The sequence below is a fragment of the Leiobunum rupestre genome, chromosome 2 (assembly GCF_980474605.1).
Source record: "Leiobunum rupestre chromosome 2, qqLeiRupe1.1.hap1, whole genome shotgun sequence".
In the NCBI taxonomy this organism is placed as follows: Eukaryota; Metazoa; Arthropoda; class Arachnida; order Opiliones; family Sclerosomatidae; genus Leiobunum; species Leiobunum rupestre.
In genome coordinates, this window is record NC_143385.1 from 10,856,573 (window position 1) to 10,879,400 (window position 22,828).

At 32.8% G+C, this 22,828-nt stretch overlaps 2 protein-coding genes across 2 annotated transcripts; both read left to right on the forward strand.

The window, feature by feature from the left end:
* The first annotated feature begins 5,061 nt into the window (after nt 1–5,061).
* On the forward strand, nt 5,062–7,957 carry LOC149956091 (uncharacterized). Its single transcript, XM_090164617.1, has 3 exons — nt 5,062–5,190; nt 6,364–6,568; nt 7,595–7,957. Exons 2-3 carry the CDS (start codon nt 6,372–6,374, stop codon nt 7,719–7,721), a joined length of 324 nt encoding a protein of 107 aa, XP_090020743.1. The 5' UTR covers nt 5,062–5,190; nt 6,364–6,371; the 3' UTR covers nt 7,722–7,957.
* Nucleotides 7,958–13,121: 5,164 nt separating this feature from the next.
* Nucleotides 13,122–13,865, forward strand: LOC149956092 (uncharacterized). The gene is made up of 3 exons (XM_090166756.1): nt 13,122–13,310; nt 13,438–13,649; nt 13,811–13,865. Exons 2-3 carry the CDS (start codon nt 13,453–13,455, stop codon nt 13,863–13,865), a joined length of 252 nt encoding a protein of 83 aa, XP_090022882.1. The 5' UTR covers nt 13,122–13,310; nt 13,438–13,452.
* Nucleotides 13,866–22,828: the final 8,963 nt, after the last annotated feature.

The window sequence follows — 22,828 nt, forward strand, 5'->3', positions numbered from 1 at the left end:
TTAGTTTTAAGAATTGAATGGAATATCTTAAAAAACATTACTTAATCTTTGAAGTTTAAATATTTTTTATTTTAAGGATTTAAAATACGTTAGAGCCTTATTATAAGTCACAAAAGTCATCGTCTGTTTTTTAAAGGTGCACTGAATCGATTGAAACATTTTGGTCAAAATTTAAGTGGCTCCTTCCTGCCAAAACCCGGGATTCTGTAGCCCCTCCGTCAAAATTTAACGATTATTTGGCCTTTCAAAAGGGCAGACATTCCTATGACTTTAACCTATTTAAATCCCTAAAAGAAACGAAGTACATCGCAATATAATGTTTCGTGTCTGAAGTGAATGAAAATCGGAAATAAGCTTTGTTAACGATCATGCAATTTTTGCAACTAAATGCTAAAATTATCACCTACGTAATTAATCAAGGTCCTTGCATGCTCTAAAATTAAAATATTTTCTGGTCCTTCAAATTTGCCGCAAACTCCCGCTAGATGCGTATGTAAGTCGAATCTACTGCTCAGTGCTCAGTCCTGTCTTTAGAATAGGTCATGTAGGCTACGGCAGCTAATAACTGCATCGCAGCTTCGTAGGTCAGCATTTGAAGAAAAAAACTAATTTGTTATTATTTTTTTATATATCTCAATATTTATTTTACATTATGTTAAAATAGAGATTTTAGTTAACGTTATACCAAGAATGTATTTATTTATACTCGGGGAGAATGAATATGTCGAGACTATCGACGGACACGTTGAGGCCCTAACCCCGTCACGCTAAGGGGGGGGGGAGGAAAAAAGGAGGCGGTCTTATTTTTGCGTCCTCGCAGCAGCGTTAATCGCGTCAAAAAACGTAATTTTTAAGAACCAATGAGATTGCAGTATTATTTGATTTTATTAAAGCGGAAGAGAATACCGGGGGCCCCAACAGGTGGAATTGGAGAAACGCTCAACATAATCTCGACATATTCATTCTCCCTGAGTATAAATAAATACATTCTTGGTAATACAATTGTGTAAAGTTTTATATTTTGTCAATGTTCACAACTTCACAAGTAAAACGTTTCGAAATTCTTAGCCAAGGGTTAAGAATATCTTTATTTTAAATGTATTTAAATATTTAATAGTTGTATTTGTTAAAATGGCCAAAATATACAACTTTAAAATAATAGATAAAGATTAACTATTATTTAGATTTTAAAATAATGTAATATAATATTGAGATTTATAAAAAAAAAATACTTAAACATTAGGCTTACATGCTTACCTAGCGGGGATTTGCGGCGAATTAGAAGGACTATAAAATATTTTATTTTACGAACATGATCGGGCCTTGATTAATTACGTAGGTAGTGGTTGTATACACAATAACAAATTAAAAAAACAAGTTAACGGAAGAAAACTTGGTTTTCTCGGAACTTTGAACCACTCAGCATATAAAGGTATAAATTATTCTCAAATTATAGCTTGAAGTTAAGGAAGTTCCGAATCCAATCCATCAGAAAGTAAATATTTCCTTGGGACATTATTCGTTGAAACGAGAAATGCGAACAAAGGATTCCTAAACCACTCGAACAACTGGATTCATATTTCTTTCTATTTAACCCAAATGAGCAGTTTTTCTAAGTGATGCAATACGACACAGGTAGATAACTTAGTAGTAAATAACATTTTCTGGATAGAATTATAATATTAAAATAACAAATTACGCGAACTTTACGTTGTAGTTTGGCCCAAAGACCACAATTCAAAAGGCCAATTCATTTTTTTTACAAAAAAAGACAGGTTAAGTCAGCGCCCAAAACGTGTAGGCAGAACTTGTAGGAGTGTAGACGTAGCGGTGTTGTATACAGCCTGCACCTCATACAAGTGGTTCCTACATGGTTTTACGCATAGACTGAACCTGGCTATTAATCAGTCAATCTTTATATTTAAGAAACATTTTCAGACGTACAAAATTAAGTCCTATTTGAACAGAAAATAAATTCATAAAACGATTATAATATTTCATATTAACAACATCAATAAATATCTAATAGCCAAGCGACGTGTTGTTGGAATTCATTTTCTTTCATCACAAGTTATTTATGTAAACAAAACAGGAATCCAGTTTGTTGACAAATGAATTTACAGATTCTAACGTTGTCCCGCTGTGTTCAAAATCCATTGGATCTATCATGTGTGAATTTACAAAGACGTTAATCATAAGAGCTTTTCAAAACCACCAAAAATTCAAAACAATACGCAGGCGACAATTTTTAACTTGTATAATAAAATAATCCTGTGTTTTCCTTGAATATACTTCTTGAATGCATACACTGCCACATCTTTATTAAATTATGGATTAACTGGGAAGTACATGTCCCAAGTAGCAAAATCTCGTTGATAAACCGTTTGTGAATCGTTGAAACTATGTTGAGAGGTAAACGTTATGAAATGGTTGACGATGCCACCAAAATAGACGGTTTATAAAACGGTTGATATTAAGTCTTTTAATACTAACAGAAACCCAAGTATAAACGTTATTTGATTAACGTCTATTAAACGTCATTATGAAATGTTAATAAAACTTTTAAACGATGCATATTGAACCTAATTTAAATGTTATAGGACTAAAGTCGATACATTTTGTAAATTACTTAACTAGATAGGGCACCTGATATTTCCCGGCAATATACAGCGCAAAAGAATTTAACCCCTTAGGTATATACTTTTCACCAAACAGTTCAGGCAATTACATAAACATCGTCACAGTTAATAAGAAAGTACACGCATGGCACCGTACCCCATATAACCAACTGATTTATCCAAATTTAAACAATTATACGTTGATAACACACTAATTTTCATTTAATCATAAGGCCTAGTGTCTATAGAAGAAGGCTTTTAAAAAATTTCTATAATTTAAGCGTTTTCCGTGTGTAGGGCCAAAAGAATAAAGAAACTCGGTCTTTTGGCTAAGACCAAAGTGTAGTATCTTGTGTATAGCGGATATACCTAATTATTCAATTAATCCAATTAATTAAAGATGTTTTGCCGACCGTAACCGTTGAACACCACAGTCAGGGTACCATGAGATAGTATACCAATTTGGTCGACCTAAGTTGAAAACTGTAGATTCCTATAGCGGACAAACAAACATATAAATACAGTTTATATTTAGTTAAATATTAACCACTTCTATAACATGTTTTAATTAGAATATTTTTATTAAAACATGTTTAAGAAGTGGTTAATATTTAACTAAATATAAACTTTTATTATTAGTTAGATTAAAAAATTTGTTGATAGCAAAAAACATAACGTCTCATGATTGTCAAAAGATATATCCTTAAAAAGTTCAATAATATAACGTTATTTTAACCTTAATATCCACATTAAAAGTGACGTTTTTGAATGTGATAAATATAATGTAAATAACGTGGTTTTTTCAACCTAACTATTTTGATGAAAACATGAGTTCTAAAAGAGGTCAATATTTTACTAAATATAAACGTTTATAATTAGTGGGATAATAACCATTAAACGTTATTTTGACCAAAAACCAAATATTGACCATTTTACAAACGTTATTTTGCTACCTGGGATCCAGTTGCATACCGGTAGAGTTTATTTTTTTTCCAAACTGCTCCAAACCCCTTGAATTAAGCCAAAAGAAGTTGTACTAACTTATTCTAATCAGAGGTACATCAAGTTAAGAGACATTTTTGAGAATAAAGCAATATTTATTGAAATATTGCCAATTTTACGGTTAAACAACTTTATAAGGATAAAAACATTCACCGGCAAATATTTTTATCCTTTTTTTATGGCGTAAATAAAGTTGACATTTTTATTAAGTTGTTTATCATATATGTAAGTGGTCTAGCGTACTATTTGTACTTTAAATAATTTTACGGTTTTCAAATGATAAAAAAGACTACATTGCCATTTTGTAAAATGTCTCTAGTTTCAAACATTCATATGGAAAGATGTCATTGTTAATTGTCGATAACTTCAACTACCCACAGAATGATTTTCATAATTTCCTGTTGAGATTTAAATATTTCAAACATTAACAAGGAGTGATATTTATAATGTCCTTGTGAAAATGTCGATAACTTCAACTGCCCAAATATAATGATTTTCATAATATCCTGTTAATATGTTAATATTTATATCATTAACAAAGAGTATTATTGATAATGTCCTTGTAAAAAGTCTATAACTTCAATAATTCACATAGAATGGTGTTGGTAAGATGTATTTACTTAAAACATTAACATAGAATGATATTGATAATAACCTGATAAGAAATCAAGAACTTCAAACATTCACACAAAATAAAATAGATTAAAAGGTATTGCGCTATTTTTTAAATTAAATAAAATGAAATGTTAACCGTGTCAATTTGTAACTGAAATAACATTAAAATATTCAAGAATTTTCTTACAAAATCGTGTTCTTTCATTAGAAAAGAACTACCGCACTCAATGCTTAAATTAGGTGAGTATTTCTGTCAAGTTTCGTAACACCCAGCTTGAAAATGCGGTCGACGGCTGCGAGCGATTAAGAGCGCCAATTTACGTTTGATGTCCGATTTCGCTCTCACTATTCACGGCGTAACTGGCGGGCATTGATAAGCGAAAACATCCGAAAATTTTGTCCTTCTCTTCCAAGAATAAACACGATATTTTAATTTCGAAAGTTATACGACGTTTATAGTCGATATCTCGTAAAAAAATCTATATTTAAACTTGATAGTGTATAGGCGTCGAGGGGGAGATCGTAACGTCATAAATAAGTTGAAACAGGTTTTTTCGTCGGTGGCTTATACGCATTCTGGGATGGGAAGCAAAAAAGAAATCAGACTGACACACATTTTGGTCTACAAAAACGGGGAATTTTCTCTAGAAATAACGGAAGCGAGTTCCCGGGGATATATTTAATAAGGAAACCCGGGGTCAGCGTTAAAGGAAAGTGAAAACGCCAAGTGGTGTCTTTGGGTTTTGCCACCGCCCATTATGTATGGCAGCTGATGCCGTTACACTAAGCTGTTCGATATATAGCCCCGAGAGGAATTTGGGAAAAACACCCACCACTAGTGTTTCGAACAAGTGCCCAGTCGGATGTGTATAAAAGGGAGTTGTATCCACTGGAGGACCATTCATTCTCTTACTGTTTCTCGAACGTCAAAGTCTTCTACGAAAGATATCTTCCGGTAAGCATTGTTCTTTGAAAATGTGTTCCGGTTTAACCCATGGATATACTCTCCCGTCTTTGATTCGCGATTCGTGCGCGCCGAAATGGATTTTATTTCGCGATATTCGACACCTTTTTACTTAAAAAATATTTCGTCTCGTTTCTTTGCACGAGTGACTTTATAGAAATCTCTGAATTTACTCGATTATTTCGAATCATTTTATGGTTACTTTCTCAGTTTGGGCTGATTTAAATGAAGGAAAACTTCAGCAAATCAAATTTAATATAAATTAAATTCAGTTATATTATTCGAAATCGTAAGAAACCAAGTATGAATCAATTAGACATGACAAAGTCATTAATTGCAAAAAAAATTCGTTGACATATTTTTTTTGAATCTATCAAAATTAACCCATAATTTTTTTAAGCCGAAAATACGTCTTAAATAAGTGATTAAATCAATATTCATTATTTTTGAAATCTACTCGACATTTTAATACTTGAATAGAGTGACGTAGTACCCATGGCGCGAAAATCAAACTACTGGATTTTCTTTATTTATTTATATTCCCAAAATATTAATTTAAATGCTGATTGGTAATTTTTTTAATTTTAACAAATTAATTTTCTAGAAATATTAACTTCTTAGTATTGCTTCAGTTAATTTATTCATTCAAATATATTTATCTTTAATCTTCGCTATACTACGTCAATATTGTCGTTAAATTTAAAACATATTGATTTCAAATAAAATGGGTTGGATATACTTTTCACAGCGAGTTTTGAAAATACAGGTTAAAAGTTTATTTTTTGAGATTATCATCAATATTGGGATAGATTTATCGAAGGAAAAAATATTTAGGAAATTTCATATTTCATAATGGTGTCAAATTGTTTTATAAGCTCTACGCGCTGTTAGAGTGTATGGAAAAGGAAAATAAAAAAACAAAAATAATTATAAGGTTTCTTCCTCGTAACAATCCCGTCACTGCGAGAACAAACCCCACATCATGAATATCGGTCACACGTGTTGTACGCTCCACAAATTCATCCGGCGATATTTTTACACTTTAATGTAGATCGGTCTTAATCATGAGAAGTAAGGTTTCGAAAAGACACTCGAGCAATTGACGACCACGCCAATTTTGACATTTATTCAAGGGATTAAAATATATTAAAATTTCATTTTCAGATTACGAAATGACGATACGACGAGTTTTCTCCGTTGCCCTCGTGGCCATCGTGGTCTTAGCTTGTCTCGTCGACAACAGCGAAGCGGGTAAACTCAAAAAACTTGCCAAGCTGGCCATTTTGGGAAAAGCCTTAGCGCCCAAAATTATCCCTATTCCGATCCCAATCCATTTCTCCGGAGGACACAGCTACCACCACCATGATCCGTAAGTCACCTTCAATTTTTACTCAAACTACAATACGTTCAGTTTAAGCAAGATAAATTTATCAAAGCGCAAAAAATTGCAATATTGGTCATATATTTACTCTGCCCCAAACGTTCACCCGCTTAGTTTTTTAAACAGCATGTTTATTGTAATCTTAACCTCTAAAACTGCTATATTTATGTAATTGTTCTTAATTTACTCTAAACACCTTTCTGTTAATATGGGTTTATTACTAGGATTGTGCTCGGTTATTTTCAACACCCGAAAACACAATCTGTTAGCCAAAAAAGTCATAAAATATTGGTGCTATTAAGGTTTTTAGAAAGAGAATAAATTTTCCACCTGCTTAAACAAGACTATCGAAAGTTAGACTCACGATCAACCAACTAGATGATTTTAAGGTGTTAAATTTATTTACAGCATTGACGATTACCTTTTCGATAATTTGATTAATATAAGTCAAGCGTAAATCAATTTAATATTTGCCCCGAATGAAGCTCTTTTAAAGCTATTGTGAGGGTTTTATTAGATATAGTATCCATTAAACTTTCCCGGACCATTCTAGTTTAGAAATGAGGCTAAGCTGATGGAAAATGTAGTCTGACAGACAGGGAAGCTACAAAAAAGAATTGTGGCGCCGCTTTTTCTCGAAATGAGGATGTTAACGCTTCGGGGCTCGCCGAGTTTTTCTTCTTGACCGTGAAAATACTTGTTTTGGTGGTTACATTTAAGAAAGTCGCGCGAAAAGCAAGAATTTAGTTTAAAACCTATTACTTTCATTCCGCTAGCTATTAGAATTTAATGGAACACGGAAGAGTTCATTTAAGTTCTTCAGGGGTGTAAATATCATCAGAAAGTCACATCTTAAATATTGTCTTCAATTGAATTTATTAATAGATAATATGTTTGTAGTCTTGTTTGAGGGTTTGTATCTGCAATTTACCGAACGTAAAATTTTATATATTTCAAATATTGACTTAAAACCTCTGAGCCACGCAATAATTTTGTTATAATTATGTCTTACAGATGGGCCGGTTATGGCGGTGGTCACGGAGGTGGTCACGGAGGTGGTTTCGGTGGCGGATACGGCGGCGGATACGGAGGTGGCTTTGGCGGCGGCTACGGAGGCGGTTACGGCGGCGGATGGTGGTAAACATCCCGATCAACGTTTCAATGTTGTGTCATATTAAGTCTGTCGTTGTATATTTCGTTCCATGTCGACTTAAATGTTATTTTATCGCTTGAAGTGTATTTTAACACTTCGAGTTATTGAATTACTCTATCACGTATCATTTCATCAATGTAAAAACGAAAAAAGTTCAAATAGTGTATTTGTAACCGACAAAAATATATAACCCAAAAAATAATCATTAAACATTTTATCAGATATCCTTGTTGTTAATTCATTCAATTTTAATTTAATGCGCTTGAAGTGTGTATACAGAAATGAGCATTGTGATCTGAGCAGATGATGAGCTTGCAACTAACATCAACTAGATAAAACTCAATTTGTATACATAGACGTTAAAAAGAATATTTTTAAACAATTTACTCAATTAAACTCATCCAATAAACAAAAGCGAATTTTCGAACTGTTTACACTGTGTTTCGGACACTCAGATGGCGAAATAAGTTTCAACACTATAGGCATAGTAAGAAATAACCAATGCTTATCGTAACAGGGGGCGCAAAATTTAGTTTTCTATCAGTGGTCTGAAATAATCCAAATTAAAGTTTTTATAACATTTAAATCAATGACGAACAGCCTGAAAAACCTTTATATCTACATAAATTTTAACGGAAATAATATCTTTCATAATTATGGAGGATTAGCGTAATAGCGAATGCCATATTTCTTTCATCAAGTTGAAGAGACGATAGGGGTAATTGGAGTTTGTTAGGTAGCACGTGTTAGCAGACGATTTTTCAATTGAGTTTCTATCATTACCACCTGTATAATGAAAAGGCCCTTGTTATAAGAGATGACCATGAATCTATCGAAAAACGTAACTTTACTGGAGAGCGTGCTGCCATCTATTTATGGAAAAGGAAGCCAAAATTAAAAACGTCGTCAGAGAGCCATTGTAGAGTATTATAGTTAGACAACTTATACTATATTTAGTGCACTTTAACCTAAATTATATATCCCATGAAAAATATTGTTTATAATTCCTATAATTTATGTTATTGGACAATTTACAAACGATCCAATCAACGCGAGAGGTATCTTTAAGTACCGCCTTTTTGATTTCGACGTTAGCGACATCTACTGAAAAAGAGCTACTTCACGCCGTATCCCCACTTGCTTTAAATCATTAAACTAATATTCGTTTGGTTTAGTGTAGGGTCTACACTACAGCCTAGTAGTATGGGCCATTTCCGTGAAACCACCTCTGGCTATTTCGACTTCAGCTGTTTTACAGTTAATAATTATTCCCGCGCGTTTTATTTTGATCCCGGAAAGATAGTCGACATCCTAAAATACTACCTTTTCCAAAAATAACTTTTAAATATTGTTAAATATTTATATTTGTTCAATGGGGAAGATTATTAAGTACTTCTACCTTCTGAAGATGGCGCTACATAAGGGGCTTTCCCACTTAATACGGGACGCCAAGTGTGTGTCGCGCCCCGTTATTCAATACATGGGCCAAATAATAATAAATCCAGGACATGACTCTATGCGAAAAACCCGTCCAACAGCGCTAACACCCGACCACTATGGCCCCCTATTGGGAAAAATGCGCGATCGCGGACCTACGTCATTTTGGGGGCAAATTTTTTAGGGGCAGTTTTCAAAAATAATACACGTGGTCGTTATAGTAAATATCCCGGAATATTAATTCACGGTTATCATATCTACGTGTGGTTATTAATGTAAGTACTTTTTACGTACTAGGTTCATAATTAGTATAATACGTATAATTAAATAATATTAAACATATACTTTCCTAGAATCTTTAACAATAATCTAAAAATGAGGGGCCAATATGGCAGGATTTTCGAATTACAACCGCCACTTATTTCCGAATTTCGACTTAGTCAACACAAGATGGCGTTCGGGAAACCGGAAATTTCTGCTTGATTTTGCTCCCAATTTTTTTTATTTGCACCGTTTCCCCCGCCTACTAAAATGGCCGCCCGTTACTTTTGGTGGACGACCGATTTAGTACGTATGAAGGTACCAGAGTCATGTCCTGTATTTATCATTATTTGGCCCATGTTCAATAGAAGCGGGAAAGCTCCCTTTCCTTATGTAGCGCCATCTTCAGCATAGTGGCCGTAAAATGTTTTATCGATATATTTTTTTCTAATTAACTTGATTTAATCGACTTAAGATAACACGCGCAGGCACATTAATAGACAAACCCGAAATTTGACCAAATTCTACATTTTAGCCTACACTTTACCGGAAATACGTTATAATATTATTATTTTACATAAAAACCGTCAATTTTGATCCGAATGCGATGTAGATATACAATGTATAATTATATATTATACATTTAACTGCTTTTTAACGATTTTTTTCCATCTAGTACTTTGACCTGGAGATTATGGGTGTTTTCGTAAAATTTTCAAATATGATACGCCCAAACAGAATAAATGAATCCATCTTTTTGCTGGTAATTTATTTTATTCAACAAAATATACTGTTTATGTTTGAGAAAATTGAAAGACTCGTATGGAAGGTTTAATTGAATCCTTCCATAAATTTGTTTTTAGGTACGAAGGGACAAAGGTGGCCAGATTTTTGTTGAACTAGGAAAGTTCGTAAGGACAGATAACATAGCTATCGCAGTTTTTTAGAAAACCTGCAATCCAAATTACTGGATTCTTGGGCTAATTAATACGGGGACATTTCGGCTTCCCTTACACGTAAAACTTAATGCGCAACTCACTCTGCGCATCTGCAAAGGTATCACAAGAAGTAGCCCATTTTTAAAATTATAATTATAGTCTACGGTTTAAAAAAAATTGCTTCTAAATGCAACGGTATCACAGGAATGCCTACGTTTTTATAAAGGCATGTGCACCCCTTCCAAAAAACGGGTACATTTTATCCACAGGGCGACGTGTTTATTTGCTCTCTGATCTCTGCCTAAGTCACTAGAAGACTTGACCCTCTTACAGCTCACACAATTATATATCAAATAGAATAAACACTTAATTTAAATTGAATTAAAGGGGTTCTCAAAAAGTTACGCTTTAACCATTCCATTGAGACATAACAATTAAAAGCACTAGACTTCATGAATTATGTTTCTTTAATTAAAGGAGATAAATATCTTTAATAAAGCTAAAAAGTTAATTACATCCCAATATAGTTATAACAGTTATATAACAGTTTGCACTTTGCAACGCTATTTTTTTGGTTCTCGATTTTTGAAAGTTGAAACCTTGCCGTTGCTTAGACAACCGCATAGAGTAAACCACTCTTATATAGTGGAAGGCTATCAGCGAAACTTGTTAACACTTTTCGTACGCTACGTCTTGTTTTCGAGGCGTGAAACTAACAAGTTGTCCTAAAGGTAATGTACAATATCTAGACAAAAAGGTAAGTTTATACTCTAAAAACTGTAAAAATAACACTATCGCTCTTCGGACTATATTAATTAATTAATGTTTCATGCGCTTCCATAGGGCCTTCCACTCTTTGTGTGTGGGTTACTCTATGGACAACCGGGTTCAAATATGAGAGAGTTTATAGTGGCTGGAGTTCTCGAAATAAAATGCCCGAAATAATTGGAAATTTTTTCTAGTGCACGGGCCTAAAAATAACGATGACCATATGTTGATATTATCGCGGAACTTTACTTACTGATTGGTTAAATTTTTAAAAAAGCAATTGCATTTAGTGAAATAATGATATCATTCTGTGTGTAAATATTTAATTTAAAATACTTCATTAATTTGAAAAGAATTTTCCTAACGTAGGCTACCTAGCTGAGCTATAGTATGAACTTCTTTCTAGTTTCTTTTTTAAAACCACAACCAAATGGACTGAACATAAGCCTACTTCATAAAAATCAAAGAATGGCCACGATTGTACGTCCTACTGCAGTAGTTTAACAAATGAAGAAAATTTTGATTGAAATTACATAATATTTTTCTAACTCTAATTTAAATTAGGTCTAGAATTGTATTGGATAAAATGGTCGTTTTTTTAACTTGTTTTAAATAAAACTAAATAATAAAAAAGCTTTAAAATATTTTAAAATCTTCGTCATACTTTACAAAAAAACATTCTTGAAGATGTGTTTTTATTTAATAAATTTTTTAAACTGTTTAATATGTTTTATTCCGACTTAAGCAAATTATAGTTTTGTAAAATGGTTGTTTAATAATTATTGTTTAAATCCAAAGAATTTCCAATATTATTCAAGTGAATGAAGGTCAAATTGAATTAATTCTTTTTTCGTAATATGTACGTGTTAGAACGTAAATAAAAAAGTCTTTGCAAAAAAAATCAATAACTTTATTTCTTTATTCTCTTACCTAAGTTAGTTCCAGTTGATTTCATCGAAACATTAAACCGGATTATATAGATCCTTAAAGAATTAAAGAAAATTAGACAATACACTTTAAGACCATCTTCCTTATAGTTAAATAAATCGGGTTTTATTTCTAGTCTTAGCCGATATCTTCTAAAATATATTAATTATAAAAAATAGTTCACACGTTCCACAAAGGCTAACACCGCAAAATTCTATTTCAGGGTACACTGCGACTTTCAAAAATTAAATCTATCTTTTTATAATAATCTCATCGTTGCTATATTTATATATATCTCTATATACAAAGAGGGATTGTTTAAAATTTAATGTATTTCTTATTTTCTTTCCTGTGCCAAATTAGCTTTCGATTTCTATGTCGAAGGTAAAAGTGAAACGTACCTCCTCTGTTTATTTTCGGGGCACGCATTTTGGACGCGAGCGAGGATAATATCTATTTCCACCTCCTCCTCCTACCACGACTACAACTAGAAATAACGGCGCACGCACCCAAGTCATGACACGAGGAACCAATGAAGAATCCTGGGATGCCAAAAATATTCATTTTTTTTATAAGCGTACGTTAATGGCCTTTAAGAGAAATTCCATTCGATTGAAACCTGCGCGAATGCTTCGAAGGTTTCCTCGACTACTGCCGCTCTGACCGACAAAAGCTCGTATCTAAGTTTAGAATTAGTATATTTATATAAATTCAAACTGGACTCAGCCGCTCTGAACTACACCCACCCCATCCCGTTCTTTATCTCTGGTTTAGTGCCCCCGTAAAAGTTCTGGAATACCGGTTTCTTCCCCCACTGACACCAATAAGGGGTCTAAGAACGCGTCTGCCGCTCGAAAATATCGCTTCGGGCCAGAGGAAAGTTGAGGTCATCCGAGGAGATCACGTCGATATTTTTTTAAATAGAAATTTAGAATCGCCCCCCATTACCGATGCAAAAAAATGAACGAAAAAAGAAAACGTTTGGGTTAGTGAGTCGCTGCCGTTCCCCTTTACTACCCCCTCCCCGTTACAACGTTTACCGTGCCTCCCCCCCCCCTTTCTCCACTAAAATCCTTGAGAATGGTAGCCGTGGAAAGGTTCATACACCTTGGTACCGTTGTTTCGGAGGACTATTTAAAGACATGGTGGCTGCTGGAAAATCATCACACTCACTTCAACCATCGTCGAAGTAACAGTTCGCTCTCCAAAAGTTCCTAGCTGAGATTAACAATCGTTACTAGCGAAGGTAAAAATCTTGAAATCTCCTAAAGTAAAGTAACGGTTAACTTGAAAGTTCATTTTAAAATTCTACAAAAAACCTCAAGGACGGAAGAAGCATTTTTTTTCTAATATCTGGGATATTCTTTTTCAAGCTCAACTCTGAAAAGATGTCTCTAAGGAAGGTAGCGTGTTTCGCTCTTGTAGCGTGTTTGGTGGTGTGCTGTCTGGTTGGACAAAGCGAGGCCGGCAAACTAAAGAAAATCGCCAAGTTGGCCATCTTAGGGAAGGCTCTAGCTCCTAAGATCATTCCAATCCCACTCCCAATTCATCTTTCTAAAGGACACAGTTACGTCCACCATGACCCGTAAGTTGTTCTGCCCATTTCGAGCAATAACTCCTTGTAAACATTCTGAATATTGAAGATAATTTAGAGCTTTAAAATCCATGATTTAAAGTCTTGCAAAGATTGAACAGTGTATTTTGAAGACGCGTACTAATCTATAATACCTGTTGTTCATTTTCCAGATGGGCCATGGGTGGCGGACACGGAGGTGGCGGCGGCGGTGGTGGATGGTGGTAAATTACCCCGACAACGGCCGAATTGCTAGCGATAGTAAATAGCTCACTGTCTTTCGTCCAAAGGTCCTCGTCTATGTAAATATACTGTCCTAGTCTGATATGTTTTGCGTGTAAGCGTCTCCTTCGTCGATTTTTGTGATTTCATACTCTAAGACCTCAGTTGTTATCGTCGTGTGTAACTGTACAAAAACGAAATTCGTCTGTATCCATGGTGTCTGTTTTAAATGTAAACTGATTTTAGCCCAATAATATATATATTTTATTGTACCTATTTTAACGAAATACCGTACATGTATACTCAAGCCGGTTTGAATAAATATTTTTGACGTCATTTCTTTGGTTTTGAAAACGTTTATATCATATGTTTGGCATATTTTACCTTAAAGACCCCTATGTGGCATAAATCGCCTACCGTCTGGCTTATCTGACCTATAAGACTATCAGCTGGCATATCTTACCTTTAAGACTACCAACTCCCATATATTTTCTATAAGACTAGCACCTAGCATATCTTACCAATAAGACTACCAACTGCCATATCTTACCTATAAGACTACCAACTGCCATATCTTACCTATAAGACTTCCATCTGGCATATCTTACCTATAAGACAAGCACCTGGCATATCTCACCTATAAGACTAGCACCTGGCATATCTTACCTTTAAGACTAGCACCTGGCATATCTTACCAATAAGACTACCAACTGCCATATATTACCTATAAGACTACCATTTGGAATATCTTACGTTTAATAATATTATCAAAATAATTTCATATAGTATCCTAAATTTTATTTAAACGCAACACGCGTGAAAAATTATAATCAGATTAAATATTGAAATTTATTCGTAAATGTAGAGCGAACATGTTTATTCTAGTTTCACTTTTATTTCAAACTGTCAGTATAAAGGCCTTTAAAGAAAAGTAAAATTGTTTTTCAAAACGATTTGATTCCACAAGAAGCTCACCGCCCACTTAATAGCGGTGATTTGATATCGCCTGGAGCGAACAACACTCGTTTGGCCTTAGAAAACGAGTCCCTGATCTTCACTTCGTATTCCCGTTTCTAATTATAACGAGAGCTCAAAAATAAATACGGTGCAGGTTATTCAACTGAAGCAAATATGGGTCATTTATAAGATGAAAGTAAAATTTGCACCATATAGCAGGTGTCTCTACGAACACGGCGGACGTCAAATCTTGTTAAGTTCGCCCTGGGATATCTTGCCATCTCACCGTCTGTTTTGATATTGAAAGTCTCGTTGAAAACCCTCTTTCCAGTTGACAAGTCAACCTATTCACACGAGCCAAAACTTTTCAACTTTTGTACACAAAGTACGTTGAGTTTTCATTCACACACTCGACCAAAAGTGTTCAGATTTCGCAGGTAAACAGGCGAAAATGATTGCTCGTAATTTTTACAAAATACCTGTTCTACTTCTCAATATGTCTAGAAAATGTCCATTTATATTATTAAATTAATTAAAATATTTGCGTTTAACATTATCATTTAATTTTGCGTAGTCAAAAAGATGAAAATTTGGTTCAGGCCTATTCAACGGAATCCCATTCTACCTAATATTTTTTGAAGCAATTTTAATTATAAAGCTATTTCAAATTGAAGTGTCTTTGCTTAATAATTAAATATATATATATACCATACGAATTAATAGGTTGGATTTTAGGATGAATTTCGTTACACCGTAGGTTAGGTAAGATTAGGTTAATTTGGGTTATTTTAGTTTGAGTAAAATAATTTATTGAATTAATTAATGAAAACTGCCTACTTTGGCTATATTCGGCCGAATGGGAGGTACGATTGAATTGGATTTGTTTGAATGGAACTAAAGCATAAATTATATTAAAATATTTGGAGCTAAGTGTCGATCATAAAAACCAAACGTTCTGCAACATTGGACCAACAGGTTGTCGAAATGTCTTCTCCATTCACACGGAGCAACTTTGTTTACGACTCGTGTTTACGGTGTTGACCAACAATGTTTTGCAAAAATGTTCGCTCGTTTGAATAGATCTTTCCATCAAGTGTCGGATCACGTATTGTTAAAACCAATTTTCCGTTCTAAAAATATTATCCGAAATAGTAAAAGTGTACTCTATTTTTAGATCGTAAATATGTAAGGGAAATAGGGCTTTTATAAATGTTTAAGGAATAATGCAATTTTGATTAGAATTTCATAGATTTTTATCTAATCGGAAAATGTTACGTTATAAGGGTTGCCAACAGTAATTTTTTTATTAAAAAATAATTCTGATTTTTGAATTATTTTAAAATGAAACTAAAAATTCTAAAAAAACGCTTTGTTTAACAGTCTAAAAATATTCGTTATACTTCACTTGAAATAAACATTTTAAAACCTGTTAAAAACAAAAGAAAATTATTTTACATCAAATCATGTTTATTCAATTTTCATTTAAAAGTAGTGATTTTTAAATGTTTGCTTATAACGTTTAAAAAATGTATTTTATACATTTGGCTTCAAACGCTTTAGAAATTTGTTTAAAACTTTAAAAATTTGTTTTATAAATTTAAAATTTGGTATAAATCGTTTAAAAAAAATATTTTATTCATTTTGTTTCCATCTTTTTAAACTTTGTTTTTTTTTGCATTTGGTTTAAAAGTTTTTTAAATATTTGTTTTATACATTTTCTTTAACACGCTTATAAAATTAAATTTATAGATTTTGTTTAAAACTTTTTAAATAAAAATTAAAAATATTATAGTTTGCGAAATAAACAATTTAAAATTTGAAAAAATTTAATGGGCATTCTTGAAAAACTCTTACAGTAAAAACGTTTTTCAAACTAAAAATTATTTTTTCAAGTTTTAAACAAAGTGTAATTTTTTAATTGATTTTTTTCGAAAATGGTTTAAATTATTTATATTTTTAAGTAATTGGTGGTTCAGTGGTTTAATCCCGCGTTAAAAATGAATACAGATAATCTATAGCTGCGTTCACACATACATTCCCTCTGCAACGTTGCGAGTGCTCCCGCAACGTTTGTATCCCGTCGTGTGAACAGTGACCGTTGCGCGTCCCAGCGTTTCAGACATAGACTAATAAAGCTTTGTTAGTCTATGGTTTCAGATCGCTTCGTTGACCATTTTGGCAGCGATTCGTGACGTCATGGAGTAATTTTTTGTGGAATATGAACCTTTTTTTTTACAAAAATCGTCAATCGTGAATTTTTGTTTGGGCCTAATAACATTTTTATGCCTTTTTTTGAAGAAAATGTCTCGCAACTTTTTGTCTATTTGTGTAAAAAATACAACTAATTTCTTCTGGGTTAAATCATTTTTAATTAGAATGTTTTGAAACGTCACTCAAATGCGTGAGCGGACGAACTTCTTATTTTATCTCTACACTATGCACGCCCAATTTTCTTGAAAAACTCACTGGAAATGAAACGTGTGAACAAACAGATTTCCAAACTCTAAGAACCGCAGCGAGATCGAAACGAGGCAAAACATTTCCGAGAGTACGTGTGAACGTGGCTTATAGTAGCTCTGACGTTTTCTAGCGCGTTCTGTTTGTAGAAAATAAAAATGTTACCGAAATAATTGATTTTTTTATTTATTTGCTTTTTATACACATTAAACACTTTAACTTTATTAAATTTAAACCCTCCTTCGCATTGTAACCCGGCCACCTGAATTAATGGTATTAAATTTCACTTGATGACTTAGTCCTAAGGTGGAGCCTTGGGTATTAGCCTAGCTGATTATTATTCTTATTAAGTACGCGTTGTCCTTACATTTTCTGGTGCTTTAAAAATGCTAATTCAATCGTTTTAAAATAAAAACAACATTTAAATATGAAAAAATAAATAAAAATGATACAAAAAGGGTTACCGATATTTTACGTCACATATCATAATTCTATTCCTTAACCTAAATTATTTATTATGTTAATATACAATAGCAGTTCAATTTACAATTGTGAGTTGAGTTTTCAAAATGATTAGTCAGAAATATATATTTTAACTTTGAAAGTTATTAAAATATTTAAAGATTTGTTAATGGCCCCCAGTTTATTTAAAGTGTCATTTCATACTGACCTTAAAAAATACTCCATCTTCTGGCTTTGGATAAATAATATAAAATAAACGTTGCTTAAATGGTGAATCCTGGAAGGGATTTTTCTCGGCACATTCCAAGACGTTCTCCTGCAAACGCAATGCTCTTGAATCTTTTTCGTTTTCTCTTCGACCTCGTACGCAGCCGTGCTGGGAGGATATTGGCACTTTTTCACGATGCAGCCCTTTCTTTGTATCTTCGCAAACACGTTATTTGGCTTCCGCGAAGGTATCTTAGATTAATTTATTAGCGAGGCTGGTTTGAAACTGATAATACATCTTTTTAATACAATACCAAATGCGAGGGAAGTCGATCCACTTACGACGTTAGTGGTTCTAACAGCTAAATACAAAATTAGTTCATTGTCTTACCACTTTTTCTGCAATACATCCTGTAATAATATGTCTTGGTCGGCTTACGATTCAATCATCTTTTAAACTACATTATTTGTTTAACAGTGAAATTTCAGATTTTTGGTTTTTAAATTGATATATTAATATTCAGTAACGTGAATCAATAGTTATATTTATCTATCTATGTCAAATTTGATGTTATATCTTTGATAAATTAAATTTTATTGATTAAAACTGTACGAAGTATTCTTCAAAATTGACATCTAACTGTACTTGTGCTAAAAATGTATTCATTAAATATAATTAAAAGGTTAAACGCATTTAATTCTAGGCATGATTCGCCTTAAAATTAAAGAGATACCTACCAGGAAATCATTTGTGTCAAGATTTTGCAATTTTCCGATTTCCATCCAATTAACTTAGTAATTATCGTACACCGAATTGAGGCTGAAACAGAATAAAGGCTGCAATTTTTGTAAAGGGAAAGTGAACTTTCTTGAATTCTACTTTGTGAAATTCGTCGCTCTAATTTCTAGTTGGAGATACTTTCTTTATGTAATTATTCACTGGTGACACCTAATTGATCTAGATGTTTCGCGCCACGCTGTGAAGATTAAGACTATAAAAGCGAACTTGCTCTTCAAGATCCTCACAAGTTTGCTTGCCTTGGATTACTTCACATCACTTTTTAAATTCTTCGACATCTCAAAGTAAGGAACTTTTCTTAAAATCATCTTTAGAACAAAGATTTTAAATTATTGTCATTAAAAAGATTCAATTTATAAAGCGGATAAAAAGAATTTAAACGAACTTGTTGTTATTTTAATCCGGCCATCGAAAGAGATCTTTAAATATTCTCGCAAATTGGTGTTACCCACGTCAAATTTTATATCTTTACCTTTTGGGCTATTAAAATGAAACTGAGTGCGTGAAAGCATAATATCTTCACACTTTAGTTTCTTTTTAGTACGAGAACAGAATGCAGTTGTAAATTATATAGCTAAATAAGGAGATTAAATTCGCCGGTTTCAAACTCTTTTTCGTTGGTTGGATCTTTCAATATGATAATATATATTTTGATTTTAAATCATGTCCTTGATTGAGTTATATAAAGATTCGTTCAACTTTAAAATAATATTAGGATCAGTTTAGAGAGCTTTAATGATAATTAATAAACAGATCATAAAAGATTTACGGATGTTTTATACTAGTTAATTTATTACTAGAATTACTGGCAAAAGTGGTGCTAATTATTTTAAATAATGCAATAGAATTTACTCATACTGTGAAATTAGACTAAATGTAAAAGATTTTTGAACTTAACCATATTAAAAATTATTAAATCGTTTAATAGCTGTGCATATTAATAAGTAATTTAAAATCGTAAAAAAAGTGTCATTGAAAATCATAAAAAAGATTACTAATTAAAAATCGTTAGAAAGATTACTAATTAAAAATCGCAAGAAAGATTCCTAATTAAAAATCAAAAGAAAGATTCCTAATTCATAATCATAAGAAAGATTCCTAATTGAAAATCAAAAGGAAGATTCCTATTTGAAAATCAAAAGGAAGATTCCTAATTGAAAGTCAAAAGAAAGATTCCTAATTGAAAATCAAAAGGAAGATTCCTAATGGAAAATCATAAGAAAGATTCCTATTTGAAAATCATAAGAAAGTGACTAGCTCAAAATCATAAGAAAATGACTAATTCAAACTTACAAGAAAAGTAAATAATTCAAATTTTCAAGAAAAGTGACTAATTCAAAGTCGCTATAAAATACGTGACAATTTGAAAATCACTATAAAATACGTGACAATCATTAGAAATGTGAAAAATTGAAAATCATTAGAAATGTGACAAATTGAAAATCATTAGAAATGTGGAAAATTGGAAATCATTAAAAATTTGACAAAATGAAAGTCATTAGAAATGTGACTAGTTACAAAACTTAAGAAATGTGACTAATTTATCTAAAAATAATTATATAAATGACTTTTCCTATTCAAACGTATGCCAAGAAATCTTTAAAAATCGTGTTTTAATAATCAATATATGCGTTTTCCACTTTAGAAATGACCAAGTCCCGGATAGTCGCTTTTCTGTTGTGCCTACTAGTAATCAACTTCGGAATGACACCAGAGGCGAAAGCAATGGGGAAGTTGAAGAAGTTAGCAGCAATCGCCCTGATTGGTCGGGCATTGTCTCCGTCAATTCTTCCCGTGCCATATCCCATTCAATCTGGTCCTGCTCAACATATTCACCACCATCACGATGTTGGGTGAGTAATACAAGCAAGATCCATTTCAACATAAGTAAAATAATCACCTTAAATATGACAAATAGCATAGAATATCCCCGAACTAATTTTCACAGCCATTACGCAATTCAGGTTTTGTTCAGCACAGAACCTCGTAGTGTTTAAAATTTGCACAAAATGGAAATATACTAATATTAATAACAATAATAGTAATCAGCTAGGCTAATACCCAAGGTATCACCTTAGGCCCAAGTCATCAAGCGACTTTTAAAGCCATTATTTAAGGTGGCCGGGTTACAATGCGTAGGAGGGTGGTGGCAAGCCCTTCATGCCACGCGAGGCAACAGCTCCCTACACTATAACTATTACCGTTAACCTAATGCCATGAACGATAATGTACTACTCAGTACAGTTGCGACTCCAATTCGGAGGTGGGCGAAAATAGTCTCTTGTTAGAAAATTAAAATGGAAACAATAGGCAGTGTTTACTCGCGAAGAAATCGGTGAGGCAAAACCAATGCGTGCAGTCATCTCTCTAAATTGCCCATGCTTTTTTATTTCCTTTTGATGCTAGTCGTAGACAAGTCTTGGATTTTACGCCAGAACGTGTCGGAACAGCTTTTTAATATAAAATCGGGGTCAGGGAAAATGGATTTCCTTTTTTTAAATACCTTTCTGGATATGGATTGTGGCTTTTTTATTGGTCAAATGTTCACTTGATAAATCCTCTTTCTGTTTTGTTTCCTTACCCTCTAAATAATAGTTTTATAAATGACCCAAAACATTACAGAACGGTCATGAAGCTATAAAATATTACTCACGAAACTAAAATTCATTTTGGGCTCTCAAGATCAGGGTTGTCTAAGTTAAATCGATTTGCATTTCTATGCTTTTATGAAACTATATAAAAAAGTTACTTTGCAATAAAATCAGAGCAAAATAATTATTTATAGTTAGTAATATAATAATTAATGAGTATTAATAAAATTTAATTCAGATTAATTTAAGATTTGGTTTACATAACCAATGCATGCATAATGTCAATAATCGTTTCTAGGAAAAATAAGCATATAATCATTTAAAATAATGCAAATAGTTAATGTAGGGAGCTGTTTGTTCGCGTGGTATGAAGGGTTTTCCACCACCATCCTGAATTAAAAGCGTTAAAAGTCGCTAGATGGCTTGGGCTCAAGGTGGTCCCATGGGTGTTAGCCTAAAGCTAACCATTCTTATTACTTTTGCGTATTTAATCTTTATAATTGATTACAGTCTTCATGGGCTTCCCGGATACCATGTTTCCGCATCTGCACCTTTGCCAATACAGGCAGGACCTCAGCCTGGATGGTGGTGATTCTCTTCAAGGTGCCCAATATTTTCTGCTCAACGTCCCAAAATGCCAAAAATGTACAAAATGTTTTGTAAAAAAGTACAGTTTCACGAATAAAAACCTCATATTTAAAGAAGAAAATTCCAATTTATGTTTTTAAAATACTTTATTTCTTCACGACATAAAAATAATAAAATTAAGTCTCATTTCAACACTACAAATCTCAGATTCTCTAATTATTTAAAGAATGTATCTGTCAACTACATTATGCCAACCGCTACCAGTGACCAAAAGACAAGTTTGTCGATCTACGTGACTTATGGAAGTGATTTGATTATAAATTTCTAAAATTGTTTTACATTGGGTTGTCTCATTATTTAATCTTGAGCTATGGCTGATATTTTCGGGGCTTTTTTTATTTATAGTAAAAAGTATGGATGACATCGACATACGTCACGCCGATATTACTCTATTATATTGTAAGTAGAGAGTAGAACAGAAAACTGAACGATTTTCATTGTTCATCACATTTTTGGTGCATAAAGTGATACATCGTCATGCGTACTTTTATTTTTGGCAGACAAGTTCAAAACAAATGCGATTGAAAAGGAATATAAAATCTAGTACATCCTTCAACAATCGCCCAAAACAGTTCCAATATTAGTCGTTGGTTTTTGTTAGCGCTGCTAAGTGTTTTGATACGGAAATATTCCCTTAAATTATTCCATATAAAGTTATTTTCCCTTTAAGTGACGTTAAACAAACACTAACAAATTTACTCTTTCAATTATCACTTAATGAAATTAATGATTGTTTATATTTTCAAATTTTTGACTTGAATTTTTAAAATTAAGGCCAAGAGATTTAATATTAGAACTTAATTTGATAATTACATAGAACCAAAAGTAGCAGAACACCCAAAGGTGTC

Excerpts from the sequence above, each read along its gene's own strand:
- LOC149956091 (XM_090164617.1), top strand. The coding sequence starts at position 6,372 with ATGACGATACGACGAGTTTTCTCCGTTGCCCTCGTGGCCATCGTGGTC. Across the intron at positions 6,569-7,594 it reads AGCTACCACCACCATGATCC|ATGGGCCGGTTATGGCGGTG; the intron begins GTAAGTCACCTT and ends TATGTCTTACAG.
- LOC149956092 (XM_090166756.1), top strand. The coding sequence starts at position 13,453 with ATGTCTCTAAGGAAGGTAGCGTGTTTCGCTCTTGTAGCGTGTTTGGTG. Across the intron at positions 13,650-13,810 it reads AGTTACGTCCACCATGACCC|ATGGGCCATGGGTGGCGGAC; the intron begins GTAAGTTGTTCT and ends TTCATTTTCCAG.